The sequence below is a fragment of the Lonchura striata genome, chromosome 18 (genome assembly GCF_046129695.1).
Source record: "Lonchura striata isolate bLonStr1 chromosome 18, bLonStr1.mat, whole genome shotgun sequence".
In the NCBI taxonomy this organism is placed as follows: domain Eukaryota; kingdom Metazoa; phylum Chordata; class Aves; order Passeriformes; family Estrildidae; genus Lonchura; species Lonchura striata.
Genome location: NC_134620.1, coordinates 9797496 through 9812938, shown reverse-complemented (window position 1 = coordinate 9812938; position 15443 = coordinate 9797496). Strand labels below are relative to the sequence as shown.

The 15443-nt window shown below is 45.6% G+C and overlaps 1 protein-coding gene across 2 annotated transcripts in view; it reads left to right on the top strand.

The window, feature by feature from the left end:
- The window catches only part of ULK1 (unc-51 like autophagy activating kinase 1), a 75730-nt gene that overhangs the window by 46149 nt on the left and 14138 nt on the right, over positions 1-15443 (top strand). For both annotated transcript variants that reach the window (XM_077787203.1, XM_021544458.3), the window contains exons 13-20: positions 1687-1775; positions 3825-3990; positions 5196-5256; positions 5539-5628; positions 9568-9693; positions 13021-13172; positions 13994-14077; positions 14649-14911. In XM_077787203.1, coding sequence (XP_077643329.1) covers positions 1687-1775; positions 3825-3990; positions 5196-5256; positions 5539-5628; positions 9568-9693; positions 13021-13172; positions 13994-14077; positions 14649-14911 — 1031 coding nt within the window. The remainder of the gene's footprint in view (positions 1-1686; positions 1776-3824; positions 3991-5195; positions 5257-5538; positions 5629-9567; positions 9694-13020; positions 13173-13993; positions 14078-14648; positions 14912-15443) is intronic.

The following is a 15443-nucleotide window of genomic DNA, read 5'->3' as shown; positions in this document are numbered from 1 at the left end:
AGGAGATCACTGTGACCCTGCTTAAACTGTTTCAGTGGTCACTTACTTACATTAAAATATATATATTTTTAGTCTACACTGCTTTGCCTTCTCTTTCCTGTTATTGGATCTTGTTACATCTCTCTCAGACTGAGGAATTCAGTGTTTCAGTGATTGCTTTCTCTGTGATACAAGACTCTGGTCCAGTCATCCTTTAACCTTCTTTGATAGTCTGCATGGAAAGATTGCCTAAAGCCTTTTATTAAAAGGCATATTTTCCCATTCTTTTATCATTAGAGCACTGTTTCAACAGTTAATTGCTGAGAAATGGACTTTTATTTTTCTAGCCTGTCAAATAGAGCAAGTACTTTGTAGTATCTAATGGGATTAATGACAGAGGTAGTTTTACTTCAGACAGAAACATTCCTCTTCTAGGTGTTATTAATCTCCCTTGTATTAGGTATGGAGTCATTAGCACAGGTACTATAAAGGTAGAAATTTGATAGAAGGTGCTAATTCTCTGCCAGCTTAATGGAAGAGCAGTAAAGTGTTCCTCTCCTCAAATAAACGTTGTCTCTGATCTCTATCTTAAGTCATTCAAATACCAAAATGGTTTCAGTGTCAAATCTGACTTCAGGCTGCCTTGAAGTGGAGATTTTGGGCTCTTCTGTGCTGTTCAGTCTTGTGCAGGTGAACTGGGGAATTTGAACCACTAACTGCTTCAAAGTCCTTTGAAGAGCCATTGTTACCTTTGACTGTCTCCCTACTTGGCTGAGCTGAGCTCTTCTGTTATTTACTGAACCTCACTTGCATAAGTCACTGGAGTTAAATATTCTTTTCTCCTCTGATGCCTTAATTATCTTTTCTGCCTGAAGGTCAGTGCTAACCAGGCTTTTCAGTGTAAGCTTTAGGCCTTGTGTGGGTTACAAAGGCCAGTGCAAGAAAGAAGTGAATAAAATGGGCAGTTCCTCTACTGAACAATAAAACATAAAAGTGACGGACACAGGGATGGCCTGTGCCATGAAAACTATTTCTGTGCAAAGATGCTGAATGACCAAAACATGTTTAACTTGTTGAAGTGACCAAGTTGAGCTGTGGGAAGCAATGCACTATTTCCTGGAGGAAACACCCTTGAAGGATTTTTGTTGGGTTTTGGGTTTTTGCTCAGAGCACATGGCCTGGAATGCCCGAGTGGCTGTTTGGACAGCAAACACATAGGCTTTGAGTAGGCATGTGTTTAACTTGGCACACATCTCCCAATATTTGATGTATGTGTGCCAAGCCATGAGGTCTCATGAGGAAAAATCTGTCAGGGTATGGTCTAGCTCCTGGCTTCTGCCCCAGACACGAGCAACTCTGTTCACTTTTCTGTTTCTCTTTCCCTGCATTTGCAAAGATGTTTTGGAGGCTCTTTAGAGCAAAAACTATCTTGCTGCTTGGATAGGTCAGTGGTTGAGTGGGCATCTGATCTTGGTCAGGAGTTCTCAGACCTGTGAGAGTGTGCACGGAGGAGTGGATGCATGTGAATCACATAATTGAACAGAATGCTGATTTTCTTTTGTTCTCCTTTAATTGACCACATATGATACATGAGACACATGATGGTGCATGAGATAAATCTGATGGGAAAAGATGAAGAAGACTTTTTATTATTGCTTGATCTTGGTTTAACCACTTATTCTGGTTTTTGTCTTTTGCTGGTTTTAGCTGCTTCCGTGCCAATGCCTTCTTATCCCAGTTCTGGCTCTGGTAGTTCCTCTAGCAGCTCATCCACTTCCCACCTGGCATCACCTCCTGTAAGTACAGCTCAGAGGCTGCACTCTTTGTGTTAATGGTTTTCCTGCTTGTGTGTTTGAAATGAGGTCTCTGCTTTAGTGCTCTCCTGGTGTGAGTCACTGTGGTTCTGGCTGGGCTTGGAGCAGTGTTCTCTCCAGTTCAGAGTTTGGATCCTGAAAGTTGGCTTACTTTCCCCAAGACATGTTTCAGTGTGCCATTGCCTGTTGGATGAGAAGCCATTATGAAAGAAGTTGGTATGAGCAACACCAGCTTGTCTTGGCAGAGATGGAAAGCTCCTTGGAAGCCAAACCATTTGTTAATTCAGGGTGTAGCTCTGTTTCCTTGGCTGCACATTCTGTATGTTCAAGCAAAATCTCTGCAGCCTGACAGTACATCCACCTTCTGACCAGCATGTCCAGGCACCACAGAGGGACATTCTGCAAAACTATTTGCTCAGACCAGACCTGCCACAGTCCAGTGGTCTCATGAAAGATGATCTGAACTGATGGGTTTTCTCTCTGGTCACCCAAAATGGTGAGAATTTTTCTGGAGGGCAGAATATTTAAGTGACCGGTGAAGTGACATTCCTCCAGCTCGCTGAACTGAAGGGTTGTTTTTGAAGGCTCTTGGTGAAAGCTGCCTTTGACTTTGAACTCAGGAATGCTGGTGGTTTGATTGGTAAGGGAAGGGAGAAGGATGGGACTTTTTCTTCCCTGGCATGACTGGTTTTTTGCTCTGTTCTCTGTTTCCCTGGGCCAGAGTATCTCATGGGAAAGACTGAGGGGCACCAGCAGAAGTTGATGTAGATGCTCATGATGTGATCTAGACAGAGAAGACAGGTCTGCTCCCCTCTGAATGTTTCATAACTGTGTCCCTGAGAGCTTCCTCCCTGCAGCCTGAAGTAGAGGGTGGTTGGCTGAGGCCCTCCTGGCCATAAGACTCCAGGAATGAGCAGATGGTGTGAAAAGCAGACTTACTCTCCTGAGCTTTCCTGGTCTGGAAGCTTAAGGATGGTACAGAATCACTGCCAGACTGGGAAGGGGTCCCATGTTATTTGTTTACTCCACCTCTCCTGCTCTGCCTTTGGAGGTTTTGCTGATGGAGGTGTGCTGGCTCAGTCTAGGGAAAATGCCATGTCTGCAGGGCACAGTTCACAGATTGAGTGGAAAAGAGACAACTTTGACAGCTGGAAAATTCCTTCTGCCTCTATGTCCTGTGTGTGCAGAGAGAGGGAGTCCCCATTGGTGCAGCAGGAGAGTTTCTGCAGGGTGAGCAAGGTCTTAATGAAGCCCAAGTGAAAGCTGCTTCAAGTCTTTCTCAGCCTGGAAATGCATTAGGATAAAGACTGTGATCTGCTCCATGGGCAGTTCAGCTGCCTTAAAGCTTTCTTAAACCATCCAGCCTCCTCCATCTGTCTGCAATGGGAGGGGATTTTGGGGCTGTTCATCATTTAGCTGAAGGAAGCAGGAAAATGGGACTTTTTAGGGACTGTCCTGCCTCTGACAGCTGCGAGCTGTTTATCTGCTGAAAGTTTAATCTCTCTTGGGCCTTTCTTTAGCTCCTTAGCAGCAGTACAGCAAAACAGGGTGGTCTTGGAAGTTCAGGAACACTTATCTCTGTGTTACCAAGTGCTGCAAAAGCACAAATAGAGACCAGATGGTTCTGTGTTTAAGAAAAAAAACAGAAAAAATGTAACCCTAAAGAACAACCAAAAGGATCTCTGAAAGCTCCTCTCGTGTTCCCAGCCATAGTAAAGTGAGTTGGTGGAAAATGTGTGGTTGATCCAGAAAACCTCAGCAGAAGGATGCAATACCTTGAGTGAATTTTTCTTATCTGTAGAGCATCAGACACACTGGAAATATGTTTTGTGTAACAAAAGATGCACTGTTCTGACAGGGGCATAAAAGGCTGTTCCTTTTCAGCAAAATGAACAGCTGCTTCTGGCAAACCATCAGCCCTGGTTTATCAGCAAAATGTTGTTTATAGCCTTGTACAGCTCAGTTTAAAGGATGGAGCAGAATGATGAAGTAGCTGTGCTGAAGGCAGTGTTTGTTTTCTCCTTGAATTAGCAGTCCCTTGGAGAGATGCAGCAGCAGCTGCAGGAGAAGGCTCTGGCATCTCCTACCCAGGATTCTCCCGGGTTTCTGCACGGATCCAAGGACTCTGCAGGAAGCAGCAGCAAGAATTCCTCCTGTGACACAGATGACTTTGTCATGGTCCCAGCACAGTTCTCAAGTAAGGTGGCTTCTGAAAATGCAGATGTTCTGAGCTGAGGGGGATGTGGATGTTAAGGATAGATCTTGAAGAGTTTAAAGAGTGATTAAACTTGTCTGTTTGGACTGAATTGTAGGAATGGTTTTGTTTTCAAGCTGGTAGAGACATCTGGCTCACTGGCTAGCTTCATATGATGTTTTGTAATTACCTTTAAAGACAGGATTTGAGAGTAAAGATTACTTGAGGACCTCAGTAAGAGATTGAACCTGGAAATCCAACTGGAAAAGAAGATAAATAGGCTCACAGGGAAAAGTCTCTCCCACAGACGCTTTTACCTTGTTATCCTGTCTTCAGTTTCACTCAGCATCACAGTCCAAGACAGGATTTCAGCCAGCAAGCTGAAAAATCCCCAAGAAAAACTAAAATATGTTGGTTTTTTTTTTTTAATGCTCTGAATTTCATTTTATGACCTTTATGTGTTTATACTTTGATAGGACTTGCTTGAAAATACAGATGTACGTAGAACCAGGGCCTCAGTTCATGCACAAGTCCTTACTTAACCAGCAGAAGGACATTGTTCAGCCTTGCCCATGTGTGTGATGCTTTGCTGAGTTGGAATTCAGGGATAAATGCTGTGATTCCTCCTTTCACAATTACACCACTTGTATTAAAACAGGAATTTGGAGGGGTAATCTCTGGAAGATCTCTGCAGTCCTTATGATAAGGAGGAGCTTGTGTTTTCCCTGGAATAAGTGGTGGGACCAGTACACACTTGCCTGGTGCTGGTCATGTTCCCAGTGTTCAGATGTTTGTTGTGTATCCAGCTGCCAGCTCATTTGGCTGCCCTGGATTTTTGCCATGGAGGACAGGGATGTTCCAAAGCACTCTGAGTATCTTGTACCACTTTTACACAGCAGCCAGTGACTTGCACTAAGTGGACATGGACCTGTTGCCTCAAATGATTGTCAGGATTGCCAAGCCCCCTTCCAAGAGGACTTGCTTTTGGCCTAAATTTTCCACAACTTCAGGGTGTAAGGATTAGCAGCATCCACCATGAACTTCAGCTTCAGCCCACATGTGGTTTGCAAAACACTGACTTCAGGAACAACTCAGCAGGGCTCGGAAGAGCAGGAAATTCTACACAAAATCTCAGTTGCTATGAATGTATAAAAACTTAAAGAAAATTATCTTTAATTAATCTATTTTTGTGCTTTCATGTTCATCAGGTGATTTAGCTGCTGAGGCTGCAGGAGGGAAACCAATCCAGGACAGCTTGATGTACAGTGGGTAAGACCAGCATGGCACCTGAAGCTGTCCAGCCACTGGAGCCTGCTGTGTGCTTGGGACTGTGGGGTTCTGGTGGATGGGAGGGAAGATGTTCCTGAGTTAGCCTTTTTTTCAGGGGTGTCTGTCACCTGCCTGGTTCTGACCATTTTCAGTTTCATATGGTTGGAGCAAGGATGACAGTCCCCAGAGCTGCTGGGCAGACATGGCTCTGTTGCTGTGCTTTGTAGGAGGGAGAGAAGGTTGGTTCCCAGGCTCTGACAGCTGAGTTTCTGTTTTCCTCAGGAGTTCCCTGGTGACTTCAGCAGGCTTGGAAAGCCAAGGGAGGACACCATCTCCATCACCCCCATACAGCAGTTCTCCAAGCCCATCCGGGTAAGAAAAACTGTTTGGTGGTGTCTGTGCAACACTGAATAATCCAACTCCCACTGACTTCCAGGGGGGATTTTACTGCTCTAGTGTGCTGGGCAAGATCCACATCTCTCCTCTTAATTAATGGGTAACAAGAAACACCCAGTAGAAACTCCCCAGCCTTGGGCACTGATCAATCCCAACTACTGAGCCTGTCTCTCCCTCTTCTGGCTCTCAGGAGGGGCTAGGAGAGAACACAGGAGAGGTGGAATTAACTCTGTTCCCTGAGGGGCAAGGATTGTTCTCAAGCAGAAGGTAAATGTGCTCTGCTGGCACGTATGTGCTGCTCATCCCCCCAGTGTCCAGCCCTCAGAGGTGGGGAGAATTCCAGCTAAAGACTCTTGTTTCTAATTCTAATTTACTGGACAGGTGTGGGGGAGTGTTGCTCATCTCCCCTCGTTGTTGAAGGACAGATGAGGGCCTGCTTAGTTGTTTGTGGTTTGTTGAAAAGCTCCTTGCGCTGTGTCTCTAGAAAGTAATGCTGATACTGGACCTTGTTTACTAATGAGGGATGCAGGAGTAGGAGGAGCATGTGCAAAGAGACATGGTCGTGGGTTTTATTCCAACTAAACCAGTTGCTCTACACTCAGTTTTGGCCTTTAGAAGTGTTGTAGGTGACAGCTGCCCACACGTAACAGTACCAGCTGCCCAGTGGGGCCTGGCACTTTTGTGTTCCGAAGGTGTTAATGGTCTCTGGAAGGTGATCCCCTTGACTCTGGGCCTGAAGCTTTAGGGTATGTGCTTAGTTTGCAGGGAACTGCTCGTGTTGCTTCCCATCTTGTTCTTGCCTGCTGGGGAAGCAGGACAGCTTTCATCTTCTGTTCTGTCAATATGGCACCTGTCAGGGGAGGATGGTTTAAGGGGATTTCACACTGGGAGATGGATGACCCTAAAATCTTTTTTAAGAAGAAAATATAGTCCCAGGCTGTTTGTTGAACACATTTGTCACATGAACAGAGCCCAGAAAATGACAAAACATAGCCTCAAAGCATACAAATTTAACAGAGGATAATATAGCTCAGAGCCTCACTGACGTGATCAGATTAATTGGCAAGCGTGTACCACAGTGTGGAGTTTAATTGCATGAGGCTTCTTATGCCATGGCCTGCTAAGCTTTTTAACAGCTTATTCCTTAACTGATTCCTTTGCATTCTGGAGATCAGTCTCTGTTAAAGGATTTGGCCTTGGGCAGCAGTGAGGAGAAATTCAGGGAAGTTGACACAAATGCTGCACACTTCTCACTGTTCACCAAACTGGTCTCATCATTTTCTAGTGGATCCCAGGGTGGCCAGTCAATGCCAGAGGCTTTGATCTGAACATGTTTTAATTCTCTTGGTCTTTCCTACTCCTTCCCAGCAGCTTCTGTGGAGCAGAGGCCAAACCCTCTAGTGCTACTTCCCACTTTTCTGTCTGCCTTGAAGTAACACTGAAAAGCTTATTTCTGTGCTGTTCAGGATGGGAAGTAAGACATCAGTAATGAAGGATTGGAGCAATCACTCTGAGTCCAGAGGATAAAGCATGCTCTGGACTGTCCCCTGAAGGTGCTCAGAACTGGTGCCACCCAGGTGTGCCCTCACTGGGTTTTAGTGCCCTTCCCTGGTGGGGAAGTGCACGAGACCTGTTGGTTCAGCATTTGGCTCCACTGGTGCAGGGGAGTCCGGATTTTCCCTCTTTCCTGTGCTCACTTGGATGCAGCAGTTCTCCCTTCCATGTGTGGCCCCAGGCTAGCAAGCAATGCTGGCTGCAGTCCATCTGGGACAGAAAGCAAGGGCTGTTTCAGAGTGGCCCGCAGTGGGTTTTCCACAGGATGTCTTGGTACACTGACAGCTCTCCTTGCTCTTAATTAAGAGTTTAAGAACTGGGCAGAGTTAAAACATGCCAATAATTGATCCTTTTTTTTAATTCTTTTTTTTTTTTAACGCTTCATTGAAGATGCTTAGTAAGTCTAATGAAAGGTAATTCCTTGGATGCACCCCACAGCACTAGATTTAATACTGTTTTCAAAGAGCTTTTAATTACTGCCAAGTAGTTAAACTCCCTGTCCCAGCTTTATCTCTTGGACTTTGCAGGTTTATTGTCAATTGCATTCTTTAGGGCTTGAGGCTATTTAGCAGGTTTAAGTGTATATCACCTCATTTGGATAATTTCCTTTGCAACTTGCACCATGTGAAGGAAATAAGGACTTGATATAACTCTTGGGGAGAAGAGAGAATCCTCTTACCCAAGAATTTATTTTCTGATAAAGAATTTTGACCAGGTAGAAAAGATACCATTTTGGATGTATGTTCAAAGTGAGCACAGGGTTTCACGTGAACCTTCAGATTTCTTGCAAAAGCTTTGTTTTGTTTATGTCTGTCACAACACTATGTTTTATATTCATGGAAGGCAGATACATCAAGACCTCACCTTTTTGCTGAGCTACTGGAAACCTTGAACGCCTTTATTTTATTGTGTCAGTGAAGAATCAAGGCATCCATGCTGCCTTTTGGAGACAAATAGGAAATTAAGAGTCTGTTTTCTTGGTGGAAAAAATAAGAGCACACAAGGAAGAATATATAGAACTTCAGAAGGTGGAGAGAGGAATGAAAAGTTTGGAATCATTTGATCATTCAGCCTTGATGAAAGATCTCTTCCAGTTATTTGGCTCTCCTGTGATGGAGGAGTGTCTTCACATGCACTGTGTGAGGATCTGCAGACACTTTACTGCAGCTCACCTTTGTTCAGTGCTGTCACCATAAACCACAGAATGCTATGACCTTCCTCAAAACAGAAATTCTGGTAATGGGATGCTTTGAACGGCCAAATAAGTCACAAACCCTTCTTTCTTCCCCCGAGTACACGTGTGTTCTTGCTGAATTAAGTATATCCCTTCATGTCATGTAAAATATTTCCATTCCAAGTGCTAGACCCCAAGGAGTGATGCTTCCATCTTGTCAGGGGCAAACCCAGGTGTGTGTCCTCACTTGACAACAAAGGAGACTGCAAAAGCCTTCATTACCAATAAGATCTTCCTGTAATTGTTCAACATCCCTGCAATTGGTGTTGGCAGTTGTAAATAGCTTTGCCGTGGCAATTAATCCTAGAATTCTGGGGCCTTTGGGAAAAGACTTTAGGCAGGTACTTAGTTAAATGTGGTATTTGCATGGGTTTTGTACAGCGTGGTTCATGTGTAGCCTGGTGGAGAGGCCAAGAGTAACCTGGGGGAACAGGTATCAGACGTGAGCCAGTTAACCTGCTTGGATGGAGGGAGCCTGAAATTTGCAGAATGGACTTGTCCCATTTTGTGTGTGTGGTATTCTATCTTGTCCTTGATGGGTATGTAGATACCAGCTCCTGTCCCTCAAATTTATTCTCTCCTGAGTTGCCTTCTCCACCCTGTAGTTAACTTGCCAATACTCTTGATCTACACCATGACATTCCCTTCGTGGTGTGAGACTTCCACGGGGATGCCGTGGCTGCAGCAGTGCCTGTGCATGAGTCAGCCACAGGCAGCTCTTGTCAGCACAGTCTGTGCTGGTGTCCTCTGTGAGCCAGGGATGCTGAGCCCCTGCTCAGTGCTGTCTGCTTGGCTGTGGATCTGAGCTGTTGGAAACTAGGCCAGCCATGGCCTGAAATAGCAGGGCTCTGGTTTTCCTGGAGGGAGTGGTGTGCTTGAGTGTATGTTTTAACAGCAGGCTGTGGGTGGGAATGGTGCTGGAGGAAAGGTGCCTGTTTTCAGGAGATGTGTGGTGCCACTTCCCTTTGATATGACTCTGAACCACCTGCTGGTCCAAACCCACAGCCCCAGAGCAGCCCAGGGGACGCTCCCTGCGTGCAGTTGCTTCATGAAGATAAAATCTCCAATTAGCTGGTGGAAGGCCCAGCCCTCACAGGAGGTTGTCTCTGTGTGTCTCCTTTCCACAGCCGGCCAGGGCAGTTTTCCAGCAGCAAGTACGGCCACTCCGTGCCCATCCCAGTCCCCACACAAATCCACAACTACCGTCGGATTGAGCAGAACCTGCAGTCTCCCAATCCATTCTCCTCTCCCCGGTAAGTGCTGGGGCTGGGACCAGGGGCTCTTTCTGTACCTCTATAAATTTCCCTGGGTGTTGGGCTCTCCCCCTCGCTGTAGGGGTGTGTTTTGGGGCGATTTTGTGGTGGTGTTGAGATTTATTTGTTAGCACTGTCAGTTTTGCCTGTGTGCTTTTATGTGGGAAGGTTCCTGTCAGCTCAGAGTGAAGGCTGAGCCACTTTGAGTCTGACAGCTTTTCCCATGCCAGCTATGGATTGGGCATCCAAGTGTCCAGACAGAGAGAACCATCCATCTGGCAGATGCCTTTTTAAAAGGAAAATTTGAGATAAACAACTAAAATTGATGGGGGTACAGAACCTACCTGACTTTACCTTAATTGGTTCCTGTAGCCAGTCACGCCATAGATGATGTGTTGTGCACGAGTTGCATATTAATGTGGTTATGCAGCCAGGACTGAGTAAATCATGAGCAATTTAAACCCGTGAGGCAGAGCATGTTTTCTGAAGGCTGTCAGGAAGACCCTGACGCCAAGTCTGCAGCAGACAGCTGACCTGAGTGCAGAGGTAATGCCTGGTACATCCAAGACATGTAGGGCTTCTGTCTCTTCTCACATATGATTGCTGGCTGGCAGCAGCAGCCCAGGTCATAGACGGATGGGAAGGAGACCAGCATAGGATCTTAAGGAGCTTGTGCTCAAATAGAAGTGTCTAAGAGGTGTCATGTCTTTTCTAGGATGAGTTGTGTTGGTGTCTGGATTAGTTAAAGTTTAGATTTCGAAAGTAGGTTAATACCTATGTCAGCCTGTTTGGGCTCCAGCCAGCCTAATTCAGGATGAGGCTTATTTGAAGTGGACCCAAAAGTAGAGACATGATATGCTGATACTGATCAAGGATAAGGATTAGCAGAAGACTTGGTCTGTGCCACTGTAATTTTAATACTTTTTTTTTAATGTTAACTTTTTTGAGTGTGTGGCAGGTTTTGTGGTGAACTCTGTCCTGCTTCCTATGTGCCTTATGTTTTTGACAGCAAAACTTGTGGGTGCTGTTGGTGTTGGACCTCACAAGAGTCCTGGTTATCCCTGTGAGGTATCAAGAGAGAGCTCTGGAGAAGGTGCTGTGCCAGCCCCTGAGCTGGTGATGGGCTGCTGAGTTGGGGCTCACAGCCCACAGCTGCAGCCAGGGAGCAAACTGCTATGTTTTGCTCCTTTTAGTCACCTCTGTGTAATGCTGAGATTGTCATGTCCCTGCAGAGGAACTCGAGGAATGGGCCCAATCAGGGTGACTCACAGGCTGCTTTTAGCATCTTCTCAGCATCTCTGGCGTCATGTTTTTTCTGCCCCAGGAAGCCATACTTATCTCTGGCCATCACTTCCTCTAATCAGCAGGTTCAGTAGACACCCTTCAGGAATGGCAGGAGAAAACTCCACCAGGCATTTAGTGTGTGATGCCACTTTTCCATCAGGTTTATCAAACCAGCTGTTGGTGCTGAGTCATCTGATTGCAAACCTTGACGTACACTCTGGTGCCTGAGAAGTGTCCCCCTGTCACCCGACTGGCTGCTGTGTGCCCTGTAACTGCTGTGCTGGTGGACAGATGTGTGGTTTGCTGAGGTGTGCCTCTGGCCACATCACCTGTCCTGCTCCTCTGCTGGCTTACCCCGGGTCTCACAGGGTGACATTTGACATTCCACATCTTCCAGCAGCAGCAGTCACCTGGTGGTTTTCTTCTGCAAGTTCCTGATAGATAAAATTCAGCTTTCTGCATGGCTCATGGTCTGGAGAATTAAAAACATGCCAGGGCAATACTGTCTGCCACTGAATATTTAGGTATCTTCTCACCTTTCTCTTTGGAAATTCATTTGGCTTCAGGGCCAGGCACTTGATGAGCATTAGCCTCTGAATCTGGAGCAACCTGAAGAGTAGTGATTTTTAGGTTAAAATTTCCAAGTATTTCCTTTTTACCAAGCATGTGACTGTAGCATAGATTTACTTGCATGCAGAATGTGGTAACACATTGAATAGGGGCAGGGAGGTTGGCAGATCAACTACTCAACCACCTCAACTACTGAAATAGATTTATTTTTTTAAATGTATTTATTTTCTGAAATGTGACATAAAGAAATATATGCCTTGAAGTGTTGTTCTGTAGGTTTACTGACAGTTCATCAGGATGATTTTGCCAGTCCTGAAACCCACATCCTTTGTTCCTTCTGTTCAGATACATGAGGACAGTTAAATGCAGCATCCCTGGCAGAGGAGGCAGGATACCTTAGTGACAGCATCCTTCAGTGGCTCAAGCAAGGAGGGTTTTTTGTCAGCAGTTATTGATTCCTGTCCAGAAAACCACCTACTGGTTGAGACTAATGTTCTTGTAACAAGAGAAAAAATGTTTCCAAATTGAGAATAGAATGAAGGACTTGATGTAAAGATTTTCTCCTGTAGAGGAGTATAATAGGAGTCTTGAAGGAGCCTGCAGAGGCAGAATGGTATTGCAATTTGGGTTGTGTGTTCTTAATGATGGTGAAAAGATTCACATATTGAGAAATAATTAATTGATATGCAGTAATCCTGTCTCTCTCCAGACTGATGGTGTGAATGTACTCACTTTCCCACTAGTTTCCTCTTCTGTTTCATTTTAGCATTGGGTAATACTAAAGGCTCCTGTATGTGTGGGCTTTACAAATTAATTTGAACTCCCTAAGTTGAGCCTTCACAAGGAGTTGAAGGAGTTTATACAAGCAATTCTGACTTTCCAGCCCAAAAACCCAAATTCCACTGGGTAGCTGTGAATTGTTTCAGATCTGACAGCCAAACACTGTTGTGTTTTGCTCTGTAGCTCCTGATTTGAGTCCAAGCTCTGCTGCAGGGCAGTGCCTTGGCACACTTTACCTCAGCATTGAGCACAGAGCTTTCTGCCTAAAGGCTGCTGTGACTGAAGGGCAAGTGGCTCAGCACAGGAGGCACACTTGAAAAAAGCCTTCTCAGGGTATTCTAGAGACACTGCCTACAATAAACATCTTGGACATGGCAAGATAAGAAACTGTCTTGTTCATTATTGATATAGATATACCTGCAAGCATCTGAAATGTCTCTGAAAAATGACTCTCCTGTTTACAGCTAAGCTAACCTCAATTGTTCTTTTAATTTTGAAACTCTTGAGAACAAGGATTATCATCTTAATCTGTTTTGGTCTAGTCCTAGAACAGTGGGATTTTGATCCAGGATAAACAGTCCTGAAGCTCTGCTTTTGTGGGAGTAACTGTGTGTGTGCTGTGTGATGCTGTTCTCCTTCCTCTTCTGGATTGGCCTCTGGAGTGACCTGTGTGCTGCTCTTGTTTCCTGTAAGGTCTGCCACGGTCCGGAGGTCCAGCAGTACAAGTCCTCTTGGTTTTCCCAAATCTGGTGCTTCCCCTCCTTATCCAGGAGAGCATGGATCCATGCCCAGCACTAAAAAGCTCTCCTTTGGTGGTGCCAAGCCGTTTATGCCATCACCACAAGGTAAGATGGCAGCTGGCACGTTGCTGTCCTAATAAAATCATTTGCCTCTTTCCTATAAAGAGGAGGGGTTTGACCACCTGTAGCTGCCAGGTAGTAGAGAATTCAGATTGTTGTGTTCCCCTGTGGCTCTTCTCCACAGATGATTTGACAAGTGTTTTGACCTCAGTAAAACGGAGAGAAAAATACCTGTTAGCCCCAGGACAGGCAAGCTGTGCTTTGGTGCTTGCATCAAACATTTTGCTGCCCTCAGAAGAGGGCATCTGTAAGTGCAAAGTATCTTTTTACTGGCTCGGGTTGGGATGAGAGCAAATGTAAGCCAATTATCATCAAAACAAATTCTGACCAGCTTTCAAAGGGCTTGAACTTCCAGACTGAAAAGTTTTGGCTGAGTATCTGGTAGCCTGATCTAGATGCTAACAAGCAATTCAAGTGGAAAGAGACGAGAGAAATCCCAATGTGCAATGGATGCAATTTTCTGTTTTCTGTAAAGGAACAGGCTGATATAATGAGCTGTTTTATATCCCTGGTGTCTTTGATCCTGTATTTATTAGTCTCTGCTTATGGGGAAATACAGAATATTCATATTCTATTCCTCTGAACTAATATCACTGCAAAGTCAGACTAAAACTTGCTAAACTAATACCAGGCAGAGGTTTTTTTACCTCCTTTTACAGGAGTTCATGATCTTCACCACACAGCTAGGGCTGAGAAGATGGAAGAGATAATTGGCATCTTTCTATAAACAGGTGGTGCACAGTGCTGTTCTTGCCTATGAAAACTTAATACTGAATTAACTTCTTTTTTATTTCATTCCCTCACAGTTGGAACAATCCCAGAGCAGCCCAGCCAGACTGTTACCCCATCTTCTCTTGGAGCAGAAGTGAGAAGCCGTGTTCCTGCTGCCGGTGCGTCAGTCCTTGCCTTTCTTCGTTATTCCTATGGATAAAGCCAGAACTGTAGTCTCATGGTATTCTAGGTTGGGCTGGTTGCTTCAGCACCTTCTCTGGATGTTTGGCCAGCCAGGATCTCTGTGTGCTGGTGGGAGTTGGGGTTGTTTCATTCACATCCTGTCAACCAGCATCTTCCAGTGCTGACAGACCCAGTGTTGCAAAAATCTCAAATTTGGGACTTAGAAGCCAATGGATTGAGTGAAGGAAAAGCATCTCAAAACCTCTAACACCTACTCTGCCAAGAGGCCTTCTTGATGTATAATTTCCTTGCTGCTGAGCTCTGACAGTCAGGGTTTGTGTCTCTGAATGGGCGGCAATGAAAGAAAGAAGCTGCACTTCTATTTCCCTGTTGTTCATATCTCATCCTCCCACAGACTCAAAGCATAACCAGGCCTGGCAGGCTCTGCTCAGTACCATGCTTAGCCATAGAAGGTTTCGATCTGTTTGAGCTGTGGCTCCTGGGATCAGGCTGTCTCTCTTTGTTAGAACCAGGCAGTGATGTGGTTTGTCACTCTGTGCCCTCCAGGTTCCTTGGTGCCCGAACAGTCTCCTCGAGGGATGGGCTCTCGGCTCCACAGTGCTCCCAACCTGTCGGATTTGCATTCCTGCAGGCAGAAGATAACCAAGCAGCACTCTGATCCTCTTGTTGCTCACTTTGGTCATACCCCAGTCAGCCAGCCTCTGCAGATCCATGGCCTGCAGCACTGCCGGCAGCTCCGGTCCTCACCAAAGCTCTCCGAGTTCATGCAGAGAAGCCCTTTGCCAACAATAGTGGGCTCCCCTACAAAGGTGTGCCCAGGAGTCTTTTGGGCCTCTCACAGCTTGATATTCTGGGTGATCTGGGCATGAGCTGCTGCAGGAGCAGATAACTCTGACCTGGATTTATCAGCATTTGCTCCTATCCTGTGAGGGCTGTGCAGTGATCTGTGTGAAATGGGGTGGTGTCCTGCTTTCCATGGGCAGCTCTGCCCTGGCAGCAGTGCTCAGCAGAGCCTGGGAAAGGAGCTGCCCTAATGGCCAGAGTGACTGGCTGGTGGGGACATGATGACCCAGCTGTGACACAAGTGTGTCCAGCAGGAATCCCCAGTAGAGCCAGCAGCTAGACAGTCCTGGGCCTCATGGGGAGTAGGCACTGTGACAGCATTTCCTCTGCTTGCAAAATTCTCAGCAGTTTGTTGTCCTTTCCTTTTAGCCTTTCTGGGATTAGAGACAAGTAACTTCAGGGTGGGATTTCCACCCTTATTTCAGGCAGGTTATTAAACAGTTTAATTTTGATAAACAAATGAAGAGCCTTCCTCCTTTCTTTTAAATACAGATCTCT